At 59.5% G+C, this 16,483-nt stretch overlaps 1 protein-coding gene across 1 annotated transcript in view; it reads left to right on the forward strand.

Annotated features, from left to right (window-relative positions):
* Positions 1 to 16,483, forward strand: part of DNAH1 (dynein axonemal heavy chain 1) — a 90,442-nt gene that overhangs the window by 70,342 nt on the left and 3,617 nt on the right. Inside the window, exons 49-73 of the mRNA XM_029244354.1 lie at positions 614 to 792; positions 1,794 to 2,024; positions 2,720 to 2,916; positions 3,339 to 3,474; positions 4,396 to 4,604; positions 4,815 to 4,986; positions 5,984 to 6,175; positions 6,566 to 6,676; positions 7,482 to 7,667; positions 8,104 to 8,295; positions 9,781 to 9,948; positions 10,038 to 10,229; positions 10,409 to 10,540; positions 10,884 to 11,009; positions 11,653 to 11,772; positions 11,895 to 12,044; positions 12,139 to 12,299; positions 13,131 to 13,356; positions 13,494 to 13,689; positions 14,003 to 14,154; positions 14,697 to 14,893; positions 15,141 to 15,285; positions 15,544 to 15,702; positions 15,786 to 15,917; positions 16,307 to 16,477. Of these exons, the coding sequence (XP_029100187.1) occupies positions 614 to 792; positions 1,794 to 2,024; positions 2,720 to 2,916; positions 3,339 to 3,474; positions 4,396 to 4,604; positions 4,815 to 4,986; positions 5,984 to 6,175; positions 6,566 to 6,676; positions 7,482 to 7,667; positions 8,104 to 8,295; positions 9,781 to 9,948; positions 10,038 to 10,229; positions 10,409 to 10,540; positions 10,884 to 11,009; positions 11,653 to 11,772; positions 11,895 to 12,044; positions 12,139 to 12,299; positions 13,131 to 13,356; positions 13,494 to 13,689; positions 14,003 to 14,154; positions 14,697 to 14,893; positions 15,141 to 15,285; positions 15,544 to 15,702; positions 15,786 to 15,917; positions 16,307 to 16,477 (4,232 nt within the window). The remainder of the gene's footprint in view (positions 1 to 613; positions 793 to 1,793; positions 2,025 to 2,719; positions 2,917 to 3,338; positions 3,475 to 4,395; positions 4,605 to 4,814; positions 4,987 to 5,983; positions 6,176 to 6,565; positions 6,677 to 7,481; positions 7,668 to 8,103; positions 8,296 to 9,780; positions 9,949 to 10,037; positions 10,230 to 10,408; positions 10,541 to 10,883; positions 11,010 to 11,652; positions 11,773 to 11,894; positions 12,045 to 12,138; positions 12,300 to 13,130; positions 13,357 to 13,493; positions 13,690 to 14,002; positions 14,155 to 14,696; positions 14,894 to 15,140; positions 15,286 to 15,543; positions 15,703 to 15,785; positions 15,918 to 16,306; positions 16,478 to 16,483) is intronic.

A 16,483-nucleotide genomic window follows, 5' to 3' on the forward strand; every position in this document is an offset into this window, starting at 1 on the left:
CTGTGCCCAGCACCTAGAACAGTCCCTGTGTTAATGGATGAGCCCGCTTTGGGGCTAGTGAGTCGTCCTGCCCCTTCTTTGCTTTCTTCCCTCTTCTGGGGGCTCCCTCTGCCCCAAATTCCCACTGACAGAATTTTGGTTCCCAGCAAAGAATTGCATTGTTTTCAAAGCACAAGCAAATAGGTTATGTTAGTGGTGAAAATGCAAGGGGGTGATAAGCCCCCAAGGTCATGGCTGAGCCCCAGGCCTCCACGTCCACTGTGGTGCACTCCTGAACCCCGTGTGGGCCATGCAACCCTCCCCATGCACAGCTCAGAGTGGCACGTTTCAGGTCTGGCCCCATTAGTGTTCTCAATTCCATGAATGTGTCCCAGTGCCCCAATATATGGACAGGCTATATCAGTGATAAGGATGTAAAAGGGGGGAGCTCCGGGTGAGAGATTCCTCACCCCATGGTGGGGGATACCAGGAAAACCTTGCTGGGGAAGTAGCATCGGAGAGGGCTGCAGAGTGGGCAGAATCCAAGCATGCAGGCTGGGGAACGGTATGTGCAGAGAACACAGCACCGGATCTGCAAGGGCTGTGACCCAGGGCCACTCTCCTGTTCCCACAGCCGGTGCCCCCAACATTTCCCACTTCACGGATCCCCTCGTGGAAGCCACCATCATGGTGTACTCCACCATCACCTCCCAGCTGCTGCCCACCCCAGCCAAATCCCACTACACTTTCAACCTGAGGGATCTCTCCAAGGTCTTCCAGGGCATGCTCATGGCCGACCCGGCCAAGGTTGAGGTGAGGACCGGTGGGCCCCCTCCCCAGTGTCCAGCAGTGGAGTGCCCACACTGCCCTCACAGTCCTCCCTGGTTTTAGGCCTTCCTACCCAAACACTCCTCAGCCTTCATCTGGCCAGGCCCTCGGGCAGGGGGTGGAGCTGGGGACACGGCAACAGGTACCAAGCCCCCAGGAGCCCTGCCTTCATGCAGCTGAGTCCTATCTTGCAGGTGAAATCCACGCCTAGAATGCTGGCTGTGATGGGATCACACAAAAGCAGGAGCCGGGGCATGGCAAGGGAGGGAGGGTTCCTGGTGGAAGCCCTGTGTGTGAGAAGATTGAGGGGAAGAGTGAATGGTACCAGGTGGAAGGAGCAGGAGTGCAGCATGGAGCAGTGTCAGCTGTGCTGGGCAGGCTCTGGGGGCTGCAGGGGCAGAGAGTCCTGAAGGTGATGGGAGCTGGGGGGTGGGTAGGGGCACATTTGCACTTTGGGATGGGGAATGGATGGGTCAGTGTGTGGGCCCAGCATCAAGGGCATAGTGTGAATAGGACAGATGCCAGCCCTGGCCCTGCCTAGCTATAGCCAAAGGAGTCGAGAGAAGAGCTTTGGGGCTTCCTGAGGGCGGTCCTGTCACCCAGGGAGAGGCAGGGAGGTCAGCATGGAGGTGGCAGCAGGATGGGGGTAGAGTCAGAGGGAGCTTTGGAGTCAAGTGAGTGGTTAGATGTGAGGTGTCAGGAAGGTATAAGGAGAATCGGGCATTCCTCTCGGGCTTGGGGTTTGGGGAGCTGTGGGGACCCTAAGAGGGGAGAAGCTAATTGAGCTGGGAGCCCCACAGGCACAGCTGCGCCTGGAGCTGGGGGTGGAGAGGCCCAGGCGTCAGCGTGTGGACTCCACGCTCTGTGGAGACAGCAGACACCCAGGGCCCTGGCAGGGTCTTGGTAGGAGAGCCAGGCCCAGGTGCTTCGAGAGGTGGCTGAGGGTGCGGGGCCGAGACCGCGCCCTGACGCTGGGGCGGCCGCAGGACAAGGTGCAACTGCTGCGCCTGTGGTACCACGAGAGCTGCCGTGTGTTCCGCGACCGCCTGGTGAATGAGGAGGACCGCAGTTGGTTTGACAAGCTCCTGGAGAGCTGCATGGAGCAGTGGGAGGTGGCCTTCGAAGAGGTCTGCCCCTTCCAGCCCATCCTCTACGGGGACTTCATGTCGCCAGGCTCCGACGTCAAGTCCTATGAGCTCATCACCAGCAAGAAGAAGGTGAAGGGGCCTGCTGGGGCCCTACCCCTGACCCACAACCCCTGACCCCCGAGACCCCAGCCCTCTGCAGCCACTGCTAAGAGACCACCATGCTCTGACCGGAGGGTCGGACACTGGTCTGGAAGGCCAGCTCAGGGACTTCAGGCCAGAAGTTGCTTCTCTGAGTCCCATCGCCTCGCCTGTCAAATGGGCACAGTAGGCCCCGCTTGGCCCTTTCCTGAGGACAAGCCTAAGGTTCAACTGAGACAGGCTCTGTAAGCAGGAACACGCTATGCCAATTTGAGGGACTAGTATCCCACCCACAGAGCCGCGGCAGGGCCCTGGGCACCGCGAGTCTTGAGTCAAGACCCCAGGGTGGCAGGATGAAGCTGGAGTGCGGGGGCCTCCTGTTGGTTTCTTCACACAGACCCTCTCCTAGCTCCCAGGAGCTCCCACGGGGCCCCAGGTCGGTACATCCTGTTGAGCCCTCAAGGCAGCAGGCAGGTCTCTGACCCGACCCTCAGGCCTTGGTGTGTCCAGGGGGTCAGGCCTCATCCAGGCAGACCTGGCATCTTAAGGCCAACATCCCTCTGTGCACAGAGGAGCAGGGCTGGCTGGGGGGATGGGGTGTTGTGCTCCCTTGCGGGGGGGCACAGTGCACGGGGACAGAGGGAGGACCCAGCTCTCCCCGTGCCCCCCCCCCCCCCCGCTGCCAGTTGATGCAGGTGATTGAGGAGTACATGGAGGACTACAACCAGATCAGCACAGCCAAGCTGAGGCTGGTCCTCTTCATGGATGCCGTGAGCCACGTCTGCCGCATCAGCCGCACCCTGCGCCAGGCGCTGGGCAACGCGCTCCTGCTGGGTGTGGGCGGCAGTGGCCGCAGGTCCCTCACGAGACTGGCCTCGCACATGTGAGGGCCCCCAGGCGTGGTGGGCAGTGGGCGGCCGGTGGCAGACTCAGTTCCATTTGCGTTCTTCCACATGTTCTATGCTGAGGCAGACGCACCTGGCCCTGGGAGGGTAACCTGGGGTCCAAGGAGAGACAGCAGCAGTGCCCTGTGATGCTGCAGGGATGGGGGAGGGGTAGATGCAGGCATCCAGGAGAGATTCCTAGAGGAGGTGGCCATGGACCTTCTCTTCTAATCAAGGCTGGGAGGATGGAAGGGAAGGGCATTCCAGGCCGAGGGAGCAGCCTCAGCAGATGTCTGGAGGCAAGAGAGCAGGTTCAGCGTTGGGGGAGTCAGCAGGTCTGCCCAGGATGGGAGCAGATGGCTGGGGTGGGGGCGCTTGGCCTCAAGCTCTGGCATGCCTCCACCCAACCACCTGTCTCCAGGGCCGAGTATGAGTGCTTCCAGATTGAGCTGTCCAAGAACTATGGCATGACCGAGTGGCGTGATGATGTCAAGAAGGTCTTGCTCAAGGCTGGCCTGCACAGCCTGCCCATCACCTTCCTGTTCTCAGATACCCAGGTGCCACCACACGGGCAGTGAGCGGGATCCAGGGTGGGTTGGATACAACCCACCCCAGTGTGGCATCCTGGAAGGTGGTCAGTCCTTCATGCCCACGTCACTGTCAGTTGGGGTGGATCTTGGGAGGAATAGCTGGGACCAGCGGGAGGGGGCCAAACCTAGCCTGTCAGGGCTGGTGGGGGGCAGAGATCATTACTATGCCCCGAGGGTAAAGAAGGCCCCTGGCACCATGGCTTACCACAAGCAGCACCACACTCACTGGCCAATGGCTTCCTACCTCAAGGACCACAGGACTTGTGCCTGAGGTGCTGTGACTATGGCCCCCTTCTTGGGGCTGCTCCGTCTGGAGCTCCCTAGATGAGGCCTCGCCCCAGGTCTGAGAGAAGGAGAGGTTGTGGGTCCAGGGTCTCAAGACAAACAGGGCAGTGCTTAAACCTGATTGGTGGTCAGGACTGGGCCGAAGCTGAAGCCCTGGAAGGCTCCCAGCCCTACTCCTATCCCCCAGGCTCCCCTTACATAGTCAGGCAAGTGAGGGTGCCCTCTGGCACTGACTAGGCCCTGGCCATATGAGATGGACAAGGACCCGTTTCTGCCTGTGGCCTGGTTTTCTCCTGTGAGTAAACTGAGACGTAGAGAGGCCTGGCAAGAGAGGAGGAAGACACCACATCTCCCACCCAGGACCCAGGGCCCTTCCACAGCCCAGCAGTGATGTTCAGAGTCTCTGCTGTAGGGCAGGCCTGGGTGTGAGTCCTGGACCACAACTTGTGAGGTCACTCGTGTGACCCTGGGCTTCTCTGAGCCTTAGTGGCATGGTCTGTGGAATGGGGCTCCTGTGAAGGTCCAGTGAGACCATGGTCATGGAGCCCAACACCCAGGGGCCATCATCAAGACTCAGCTCCTCCATCCCCATCTTCCCCCCAGATCAAGAACGAGTCCTTCCTAGAGGACATTAACAATGTCCTGAACTCAGGCGACATTCCCAACCTCTACAACACGGATGAGCAGGACCAGATTGTCAACACCATGCGGCCCTACGTCCAGGAGCAGGGCCTGCAGCCCACGAAGACCAACCTCATGGCTGCCTACACCGGGCGTGTGCGCAGCAGCATCCACCTGGTGCTGTGCATGAGGTACAGGTGGCCACTGCAACCTTGCAGGGACAGTGGTTTTAGGTGGGGGAGCACCTGGGCCTACCACAAGGGGAAGTGGCCTGGGCCTGGCCACCATGCCATTGGGTCCAGGCTGCCATGTCACAGGGCTGTGAAATGACCCTGGGTCCTGGGTTCCTGGGGGGTGTAAGTCAGTGTCTCAGGGCCTCATTTGGACCCCCACCTCCCCAGCCCCATTGGAGAGGTCTTCCGAGCTCACCTAAGGCAGTTCCCCTCCCTGGTCAACTGCTGTACCATCGACTGGTTTAATGAGTGGCCGGCAGAAGCCCTGGAGTCTGTGGCCACCATGTTCCTGAACGAGATCCCAGAGCTAGACGCCACCCCCAAAGTAATTGAAGGACTGGTAGGTATCTTGGTGAGGAGCAAGACCTTGAGGGGGACTGCGTAGGTTTGGGCTTGGGGTCACCAAGGCCTGGGTAAGATTCCCAGGCCCACCACTGATGGGAAGCCTTTGGGCAGACAGCTTTATCTGTCTAAGCCTCAGTTTCCTCACCTGTATAATGGGAATGCCACAAGGTTGTCACGGTGACGCAGGAGGCTGGGCACACAGTTACACAGTCACTGTTTATCTTATTCTCTGAGGGCTCCACGGAAACTTTCTTTAAAGAGTCGCCTGATATAGGGACTTCCCTGGCAGCCCAGGGAAGATTTCACCTTCCACTGCAGGGTGTGAGGGTTCAATCCCTGGTCGGGGAGCTAAGATCCCACATGCCTTGGCGACAAAAAACCAAAACGTAAAACAGAAGCAATATTGTAACAAATTCAGTAAAGAGTTTTTTTTAAAAAATGGTCTACATTAACAAACAAACAAAGAGCCCCCTGATACAACCCAGAGACTACAGATGGGGTGGGGGGTAGATTCGTCTGGTCCAGCCTGAGACAGTGATGGTCACCTGGGGGCCAAGAGCTAGGGTGAGCCCATTTCTGCCCAGCTGTGCTGAGGCCTTGGGCCCTCCCTCCCCACATCTACAGCCTCCGAGAGGGGCCCCACCTTAGGGCTTTCTGAGAGAGGCAGGTCATAGGGGCTGTGATAAGAGCACTGGGCCAAGAGCTGGGACACACCTGGGTCCAAGTTCAAAGTGAACTCTGCCCTTGACAACTGTGTGAACTCGAAAAAGCCCCTTGATTTCTCTGGGTTGTGGGATTTTTCGTCTGCAGAATAGGTGACCTTTACCTGGAGGTCGTGAGGATCATAGGAGAGAGTGAGTGTGAGGGCCGTTGAGGTTCCTGCACATGGCTCCCTCCCCAGAACCAGGCTTCAGTGGCTTCAAGGGCACCCTGGTGCCCCATCTTTGCTGGGGGCTCTACAAGACTGGCATCAGTGGTCTGCTCCCTCACAGATTCAGGTTTGTGTGTATATCCACCAGTCGGTGGCCAAGAAGTGTGTCGAGTATCTGGCCGAGCTGGCCCGCCACAACTATGTGACCCCCAAGAGCTACCTGGAGCTGCTCAATATTTTCTCCATCCTCATCGGGCAGAAGAAACAGGAGCTGAAAACTGCTAGGAACCGCATGAAGAGTGGCCTCGACAAGGTGGGCTGGGGTGGGGACTTGTGGGCAACGTATAGCTGCCCGTGGTTCTGCCCATGCAGTCTCAGTCCTGACCCCGGAGGCCCAGCCTGGCCTTTCAGTTGGCAGCCCACAGTGTTTAAATGGGTGGCTTCCTCCCTCACCAAAAGAGCTGCTGGCCAAGGGCAAGGCCAAAGCAGGTCACCCCAAATATTTTTAGGGGACTGCTCCCTTCCTCTGGGGTCCACTGGGCAACCTGGGGGCCACTGAAGCTGCTGGCCACAGCCTCTCGTGAATGAGGGCGGCCCTGCAGGGACCTCTCCCCTGCCCCCTCCAGGCCTAACTCACTCTCTGGTCCCCATCACACCGTCACACCGGATTTCCTCTCTGTGCCCCCCGCCTCCCACCCCGCAGCTGCTGCGCACTTCAGAGGACGTGGCCAAGATGCAGGAAGAGCTGGAGATTATGCGCCCCTTGCTGGAGGAGGCTGCCAAGGAGACCACGCTCACCATGGAGCAGATCAAGGTTGGGAGTGCTCCTGGCCCCCTCCCTGACGGCTGACCATGTCTGAGGATGCTCGGCATCCCCATGCAACCACAAGATCCCTAGCTGCCCAGCCTCACAGTTTGCTTAGCCTCTTGGTGCCCAGTTCCCTCATTCAGTCATGTGTTCATTCAACAAATGCTTGCTCAGAACCTATTCTATGCCAAGCGCTGCACTGGGCAGAGGATATGGTGATGAGCAAGACAGACAAATCCAAACCCAATAATCACAACACGGACTGAGCAGCAGGGCAGCCACAGGTAGCGGTGCAGAGTCTGCCTGAGTTTCCCTCTAAGATCCTCTGAGTCTACAAGAGGGCCCACATTCGAGGGCCGGTCCTCACAGCAGCCTCTGCAGGTTTGCATATTCATGATGGCAGCTTTCTGGCAGAAACAATCATGTCCTGCTCTACAAAGGCAGTGGTATTGAAAATTTTTCCAGCAGATGGAAAGAAAGTGACTTGTGGGAGGGGAGTGCCTTTCTCTGTTTTGCATGGAGGTGCCCTGTGGGTTTAGGGGGTCCTGCCCATGGGGTAGTTATGCTCAAGCATGTAAAGCCCTGAGCCCCATGCCAGGCCCATGATGAGCACTCAGGATTGGAAGGGGTTCCTAGCACTCCCAGGTCTCCGTGGGCTGTCACAGCCGAGATGGTCCTTAGAGAATGGGGCATCCCAACCCTCATTTCCTTCCACCTGGGGAGACTGAGACACAGAGAGGAGAAAGGGGAGGAGGGCACACCTGTCCCTGACACGGGCCATCCCTGGGCCCTCCCTACTTCTGGTCCCTAGGTAGACACAACCATTGCTGAGGAGTCCCGGAATTCAGTGCAAGCAGAGGAGATCAAGGCCAATGAGAAGGCCCGGAAGGCACAAGGTATTGCTGACGATGCCCAGAAGGATCTGGATGAGGCTCTGCCCACCCTGGATGCAGCCCTGGCCAGTTTGCGCAACCTCAACAAGAATGATGTGACCGAGGTGGGTGGCTAGGCAACCCCAGGCTTTTCTTGACATCCCTCCCTGGAGCCCTCTTGGGTCCTGGCCCCTAGGCCCTCCCTCTACACATCCCTTGAGGGTCATATGTCAAGAGATGAGGGCAGAACTAGGGCTTGAATCCAGCTGCCTGCCCTTACCTCCTTGTATCAGCGCCCAGGGCCCGGGCAGGTGCATGAGGGGGGCTTTGGGCCTTGAGAAATGAGCGTACAGGACCTCGTGGCCAGGCCTGGGTATACGGGGGAGCAGTAGTTGCCATAGGCTAAGGCAGACCTTGGGGGATCCCCGGGTGTGCCCTTGGTCTGTAGTGGTAGGGACTTGGCTGGTGGGGCCCACCCTGTCTGGTGGCTGTCCCTGCCTGGAGGTACCGTACCACTCCGTGATGGACCTCCCCCTTCCCCACTCTTGGCCTGGCCCACAGGTGCGTGCCATGCAGCGGCCACCCCCAGGTGTGAAGCTGGTCATAGAAGCTGTGTGCATCATGAAGGGCATCAAGCCCAAGAAGGTCCCTGGAGAGAAGCCTGGCTCCAAGGTGGATGACTACTGGGAGCCAGGCAAGGGGCTGCTGCAAGACCCCGGCCGCTTCCTGGAGAGCCTCTTCAAGTTTGACAAGGTGAGCGTGCCAGGCACCCAGCCAGCTGGGAGTGAGTGAGGGCAGGACCCAGCTGGGCAGAGAAGTGAGGAGAGGAACCGGCCCCCTCCCCGCCACCAGCGCTGGGGCCTCCATCCTATCTCACTCTGCCTGCAACACACACAGCCCTGTGGCCACAGAGCTGATGGGACCAGATCCTGGCACAGAGGAGCTCTCCAGCTGGTGGGGGAAACAGACGGACCAACCAACAGATGGGTGTTGAGGAAATCAGGACCTGGGAAGGCTCCTATGCCCATAGGACATCACCCACAGTCACTCCAAGGCTCCACAGCCTGGAGATTCTCTCTCCTGCTCTTTTTTTCCTGAAACCCCCATGGCGCTGGCCAAGACCTTCCCTGGCTGCTCAATCATCGCCTCTCCCTCAGCCTTAACACCTGAGGTTTAGTGCCTGTCTGTCTCTGGATTTCTCTGCCTTCCTGTCTATCTGGGGTTCTCAGTATCCATGGGCATGCTCTCTCATGGGGCTGCTTAGGGTTAGGTCAGCCTGGAGCCCGCAGCCCTCTTGGAGGGCCCCTTTCCAGCCCAGAAATTAGTCCCACGCGGGCCGCTCCCCCCCTCCCCCACCATGTGTCAGTGTTGGAGCCCTGGGCACGTCCCAGACTGCACTGGGAGGGCAGAGACAATGGCCCATCTCAGTGACAGCTGGACTCTATGGGCTTCCCCATCCCTCTAACTGAGCCCAAATCAGGAGGCTCACGGCCAGCACTCAGGTTCCCCTGGTCCCAAGCTCTGACCTCGGGGGGCTCATGAACAGTACAGATTCCTGGGCTCATCCTGAATTACAGAGCTGGATTCTCCCAGGGTAGGACAAGTGCTCCAAGAGTATGGTGAGCTCTTGGGGTAGGGATTATTACATTTGAACGTGAGCCGGGTTGGGCATCAGAACCACTCACTCGTCTCCACATCAGCCAAGAAGGAGCCCTTGTCTCTAAATGGGTTTTAAATGGGGCCTGCATATTATCAGGTCTTCATTTTTAAAAATTTTTAATATTTATTTATTTATTTAGGCTGCGCCGGGTCTTAGTTGCGGCACGCGGGACCTTCGTTGCAGCATGCGGGATCTTTTTAGTTGTGGTGTGTGGACTTCTTAGTTGCGGCATGCATGCGGGATCTGATTCCCAGACCAGGGATTAAACCCGGGCCCCCTGCATTGGGAGCGCGGAGTCTTACCCTCTGGACCACCAGGGAAGTCCCTGTATTATCAGATCTTGAGGTTGTGTCATTTCTTGAGAAAGAAAAATCTCTGGTCATGTTATTTGAAATCCTAGAATACAGAAGATCCTCTTCTGGCCAGCTTTTGTGGGTTGTGTCTATTCCCTAGGGAGGACACCTGTACTGAGGCCTACACGGGGCATAGCGGCAGGAGCAGGATGCCCCTCAGCCCTGCAGAGCCTTCTCTGTCCTCCCTGGGAAGCAGCCCCCTGAGCCCATGGTTCCCATCCCCAGGACAACATTGGGGAGGCGGTGATCAAAGCCATCCAGCCATACATCGACAATGAAGAGTTCCAGCCGGCCGCCATCGCCAAGGTGTCCAAGGCCTGCACCTCCATCTGCCAGTGGGTGCGCGCCATGCACAAGTACCACTTCGTGGCCAAGGCCGTGGAGCCCAAGCGGGTGAGGGCTGGGTAGACCTAGGGGGCAGGGGAGAGGGCATGGGCTCCTCTGGGCACCAGGAAAGCTGGTCCTGCACCCTCTGCCCGCAGCAAGCCCTGCGGGAGGCCCAGGATGACCTGGAGGTGACACAGAGGATCCTGGAGGAGGCGAAGCAGCGCCTGCACAAGGTGGAGGATGGCATTGCCACGATGCAGGCCAAGTACCGAGACTGCATTGCCAAGAAGGAGGAACTGGAGCTGAAGTGTGAGCAGTGCGAGCAGCGGCTGGGCCGCGCCGACAAGGTGTGAGGGCCTGTGGTGTGGCCTGCCCCCGACAGGCTGGAAGGGCCCGGGTGGTAGGGGGGGTCCCAGGGTGGCTGTCCACACCCCCCACACCGGCCACCTCGGGGACTGCGCCAGGCAGGGACACCCAGGCCCCCGGCCCAGCCTCCCAGAACCCACCCCATGGGCTGTCCTTGCAGCTCATCAACGGGCTGTCAGACGAGAGGGTGCGCTGGCAGGATACGGTGGAGAACCTGGAACACACGCTCGACAACATCTTCGGGGACGTGCTGGTGGCTGCAGGCTTTGTGGCCTACCTGGGCCCCTTCACGGTAAGGAACCCCTGGCCCTGCCTTGAGGCCTCACCTCCATGAGGGGTGGCCTGAGGGGCGGCTCTTCTCTCACTCATTCAACAAGCACTTCTCAGGCCTCTCATTCAATCCTCACAGCTGCCCTCATGGGTGGGCATTGTTGTTCTTATGCTGGTTCCACAGATAAGGGGCTGAGGACTGTGGAGGCCGAGGATGTTCCCCAAAGTGGGGCTAGAGCTCAGGCCTCCGTCTCCATGTCTGAGCTCTGACCTCTGCACAACTGCTGAGCGCTGGGGTGCAGGGGGAAGTGGGAGGGCATCACGGCTGTCTCAGTGGGGTGGCCCTGAGTCTGGCATCTCCCCAGGGCCAGTACCGCACGGTGCTGTACGACAGCTGGGTCAAGCAGCTCACGACTCACCATGTCCCACACACCTCTGAGCCCACGCTAATCGGGACTCTGGGGAACCCCGTGAAGATCCGCTCGTGGCAGGTGCCCACCCCGGGGGGCTGGAGCAACTGGGCTGGGCCTGCAGTGTGGTCGGGCTGGGCCAGGAGCCTCCCGCCTCCCTCCCACCCTCTTTCCTGGGTCTGCTTAGAGATGCGTCTCCTGAGCCCGCCCGGGGCCAGTCAGAGGCTGGTGGGTAGGAGAGGAGAAAGCCGAGCGAAGGGTACAGATGCTGGCTAACTGTGGGCAGAGAGGTCAAGGGGTGCTTATGAGAGTGGGAGTGGGGTGGGAGAGCAGTGTCCAGAGTGAGGGTTATGAGGTCGTGTCCGAGCTAGACCATGGAGGACAGGTAGAGTTGGCGCAAGGAGAGAACCAAGAGGCTCAGGCAGAGGCTGAGCGTGAACACAGTCCGGGAGGGCTGATGGGCTTTACTGGCTCCGTGAAGATGGTCTGACTGAGCAAGGACTCAACAGGCATGAGGAACAACGGGCCCAGCGAAGGAGGGTGTCGGGAGCCAGCCAATAGGAGGGAGACCAGTTCTGGGGGCTGAGACCTCAGGACTGCCCTTCACCCTCAAGAGGGTGCAGTAAGGAGAAGGGAAACACAGCCAAAGCACAAGGTTGGGAGTGGCTGATGTCCCAGCTGAGCCTGCTGTGTGAGACCCCCGACCCAGCCCGGTCCTCCACAGGTTGCTGGCCTCCCCAACGACACACTGTCAGTGGAGAATGGGGTCATCAACCAGTTCTCCCAGCGCTGGACCCACTTCATTGACCCTCAGAGCCAGGCTAACAAATGGATCAAGAACATGGTGAGCCTACCCACCGGGTGCCACCACCCCACCCAGCGGGGCTTAGCAGGTGCAGGGGGAGTAGCTGAGCCTCAGGCTGGTTCTCAGCCCCCGCGGCCCCCACCTGCCCCCTGTGCCCACAGGAGAAGGACAGCGGGCTGGATGTGTTCAAGCTGAGCGACCGCGACTTCCTGCGCAGCATGGAGAATGCCATCCGCTTTGGCAAGCCCTGCCTTCTAGAGAACGTGGGCGAGGAGCTGGATCCCGCCCTGGAGCCCGTGCTGCTCAAGCAGGTGGGCCTGCAGCAGTGGGGGTGGGGGCGGCCCCCTTCCCCTGCCTCACTGGTGAAGCCCAAGCCACAGCGCTTGCCCATCCCATCTGCCACAGACATACAAGCAGCAGGGGAACAAGGTGCTGAAGCTGGGAGACACGGTGATCCCCTACCACGAGGACTTCAGGATGTACATCACCACCAAGCTGCCCAACCCACACTACACGCCCGAGATCTCCACCAAGCTCACCCTCATCAACTTCACCCTGTCTCCCAGGTAAGCCCTTGGTCCCTGGGACCCCCAGCATCAGCTCTGCCTCAGCCTGCCTGGCTGCCTCCTCCCACCCCCAGGCAGAGACTCAGTGGGTTTCCCCCTGAGGCCCCGCCAGCTTCCTCCCAGGCACTCTGCATTTCAGGTCTTTCTAGCCCCTCCACGAACTCCCGTTACTTGCCACCGTTTCCACCTGAGAAACCCCACCCTCAGATCATCCTGATCCCTGGTCAGGAACCCCTCCCCCAGCCTCCCTGGCCAGCACTAGCCCCACCTCATCCGGATACCCTTTCCCCACAGCCCTTGCTGAGCCCTTGTGTACTCACCCCCAGAGCTGTCCTGGAGCCCTGTGGGGGGCATACTCTGGCTCCCTGCACCCAAGCCGTTTCCTGCCCTTGCTGCCCTAAGCCCAGGCACTATAGCTTTTGCTAACCACCCACAGAGAGTGCTAAGGCCTCCATGCCAGTGGCCACTATGAACCTCTCCACAGACAAGGGGGTGAAAACATCCTTAAGGCCTGTCCCTCCCCATCACCCCCAGCCCCCTCCTGCTGAGAGGGAGTTTTTCAGACCCCAGCAACTCACATGTTCAACTGCCTGGCCCCTGCTGGGATTCCAAGCTGCCACCTGAGGTCTCACTGAGAACTGGTCACTTTGAAGCCAGGCTCTGCCTTAGCCCTACAGCCTGAGACAGAGGCCAGGCCTTCCAGGCTGACACCAACAGGGATGCTAGGCTCTTTGGAGCCCCAGGAGCACAGGTACATAGGTCAGCAGGCTCCAGGCTGGCCCTCCAGGGCCCACCAGGTGTCACAGACATAATGTCCCCTGCCCCTGGCAGTGGCCTAGAGGACCAGCTGCTGGGCCAGGTAGTGGCTGAGGAGCGGCCTGACCTTGAGGAAGCCAAGAACCAGCTGATTGTCAATAATGCCAAGATGCGCCAGGAGCTGAAGGACATTGAAGACCAGATCCTGTACCGGCTCAGCTCCTCTGAGGGCAACCCTGTGGATGACATGGAGCTCATCAAGGTGCTGGAGGCTTCCAAGATGAAGGCTGCTGAGATCCAGGTCAGCAACTGCCGGCCCACCCCTGCCTGCCTCTCCCTACCTGCCCCAGGCCTGCCCCCTATCGCCACCCACCTCTGCCTGGTGCCCTTTGACAACCTACCTGGGCCTGACCAGCACCCCCTGTACTGCACCCCCAGGCCAAGGTCAGGATTGCAGAGCAGACAGAGAAGGACATTGACCTCACGCGCATGGAGTACATTCCCGTGGCCGTCCGTACCCAGATCCTCTTCTTCTGTGTGTCTGACTTGGCCAACGTGGACCCCATGTACCAGTACTCCCTCGAGTGGTTTCTCAACATCTTCCTCTCAGGCATCGCCAACTCAGAGAGGGCAGGTAGCCCTGGCACAGATGCACATGTTGACACAAACACCAGGCTCTACCCTGGCACAGGTGTGACACACCTGGATGCATTTCCACAGCGGGCACACACACGTAGACTCACACCCATGTCCACTCATACACATCCTCGTCAGACTTACACTACGTAAGAACACACGCCCCTCCTACCCTCCTCGGAGCAAATGCCCCAAGCGGGTGACCAGACTGCCCCTTTGGCTACTGGGGAGATGGGCTGGGCTGGGCTGGGCCCCAGGGATCTTGCTTCCCTCCCTTCTCCCTGCACTGCCATCACCCCTCTGCCCTGCAGACAACCTAAAGAAGCGCATCGCCAACATCAACTGCTACCTGACCTACAACCTCTACAGCAATGTCTGCCGCAGCCTCTTCGAGAAGCACAAGCTGATGTTCGCCTTCCTGTTGTGTGCCCGCATCATGATGAACCAGGGCAAGATCGACCAGGTGCGTGATCGACCAGGAGGGGCGGCCAGGTCCTTGCTTGAAAACAGCCAGGAGGCTCTGGGTTAACTATGGCCCAGCAGCTCCTGTGCCCATGTCTTCTCAGAGCCTTGAGAGTGCTGGTGAGCACAGACAGTCCTGAGCCTCCCGGCTCGTGGTCTCATGAGCCCCAGGTATTTCCTGGTGCATTGGAAAGCACTGAAAGTCACAGCCACTACTGCTTGAGCCCTCACTGTGTGCCGGGTGCTGGGATCACAGCTACCCTCTGACCTACCCCCACAAAACCCCTGGGAAGCAGAGTTCTGATTCTTCCTACTTTCCAAGTGAGGAAACAGAGGCTCAGAGGTCAAATCCTTTGCCTAAGGTCACACAGCCAGGGAAAGGGAAAGGGAAAGAGGTGACACTAACCCAGACCTGTGCAACTGCCACCCCTAAGGGGAACTCCATTTCTCTGGCTGAGGATGGTAGGGGAGGCACTGCTAGGTGGGGCGCTGGAGACAGGCCTCAGGGCCTGGGCACTAGCCTCCCCTGTCTCCCCTTGCCAGAGCGAGTGGCGCTACCTCCTGTCCGGGGGCTCTGTCCCTGTCATGAGTGAGAACCCTGCCCCGGACTGGCTGTCAGACCGGGCCTGGCGAGACATCCTGGCACTCTCCAACCTGCCGGCCTTCTCCTCCTTCGCCCTTGACTTCATGAAGCATCTGTCGGAATTCCAGGCCATCTTTGATAGCCCTGAGCCCCACCGGTGAGCTGGGACCCGGGGCACAGCAGGGTGGGCACATCCAGGGGCTGAGACCCAGGAACAGGCTTGCCCTGGAGCCTTCTCTGAGGGGCCACACCCGGTTGCCCTGCAACTGTGACTACATCTCTTCCATGCCCCCGGCCATGTACCCCTGGACACCCCATTCTCCCCTGCTGTCCAGCAAGCAGAGACCCTGTGGCCAGTGCCCTCCCACAGGTTGGCTCTCAGGGGGACGTGGGCACTGTTGCAGGGAGCCCTTGCCTGGCATCTGGGACCAGTACCTGGACCAGTTCCAGAAGCTGCTGGTCCTCCGCTGCCTACGTGGGGACAAGGTTACCAATGCCATGCAGGACTTCGTGGCCACCAACCTGGAGCCACGCTTCATTGAGCCCCAGGCAAGTGCTGTCAGCCAGCACCTGGGCTAATCCCCACCCTGGGTCCCAGGATCCTAGCTGCACCTGGACAGACCACTTTGCAGCCTTGGTCAGGCCAGGACCCCTAACCACCCCAAAAAGCTCTGAGAGGTTCCAGGTCCCACCAGGAAGCCCCTCTGGGACTACTCTGGGGGCCCCAGGACCCCCCCTACCTCGCCCTGGTCGCCTGCCCCTGAGGAGAAGCTCTAGGTGGCCCCAGCATCTCTCCCTGCCCTGCAGACAGCCAATCTGTCATTGGTGTTCAAAGACTCCAACTCCACCACGCCCCTCATCTTCGTGCTATCGCCTGGCACTGACCCGGCTGCCGACCTCTACAAGTTTGCCGAAGAAATGAAGTTCTCCAAGAAGCTCTCTGCCATCTCCCTGGGCCAGGGCCAGGTAAGGGCAAGGGGGTGGGGGAGAAGGGAGCTGGTGGGCTGGGCCAGCTGGTCCCCCACCACTCAGCACTCCTGTCCCCACAGGGCCCTCGGGCGGAAGCCATGATGCGCAGCTCCATAGAGAGGGGCAAGTGGGTCTTCTTTCAGAACTGCCACCTGGCACCGAGCTGGATGCCAGTCCTGGAGCGCCTCATTGAGCACATCAATCCCGACAAGGTACACCAAGGGAATACAGTACATCCATCCAGGACTGATAAGGCTAAATGAGATCGTCCCACAGAGCACTCAGCCCAGCCACCAGCACACAGTGGGCGCTCAGGAAGTGACATATGTAACACATATCAACTAGATTAATCTTCCCAGTGGCCCCCTCAAGTAACTGCTACCAGTGACTCGCCCAAGCCCACCCAGCACAGACGGGTGACCCTGGAACTTGCCGAAGCCCATGTTCTTTACCAGTGGTCCGTGCAGCCTGGTCTGGCCCAGCCCAACCCAGGGGTGGAGTCAGGCTGAGGGTGGCTCAGGGTCCTTGGGTAGGAGGGAGCCTGGTGTTGGGGCAGCCACCAGGTACGGGTCTCAATGCTCACGTGGAGCGTGGCCACCAGGTGCACCGGGACTTCCGCCTGTGGCTCACCAGCCTGCCCAGCAACAAGTTCCCAGTGTCCATCCTACAGAATGGCTCCAAGATGACCATTGAGCCGCCACGCGGGGTCAAGGCCAACCTGCTCAAGTCTTACAGCAGCCTCAGCGATGACTTCCTCAACTCCTGTCACAAGGTGAGA

Source organism: Monodon monoceros, unplaced genomic scaffold (genome assembly GCF_005190385.1).
Source record: "Monodon monoceros isolate NGI ecotype Baffin Bay Population unplaced genomic scaffold, NGI_Narwhal_1 Super_Scaffold_3, whole genome shotgun sequence".
Lineage (NCBI taxonomy): Eukaryota > Metazoa > Chordata > Mammalia > Artiodactyla > Monodontidae > Monodon > Monodon monoceros.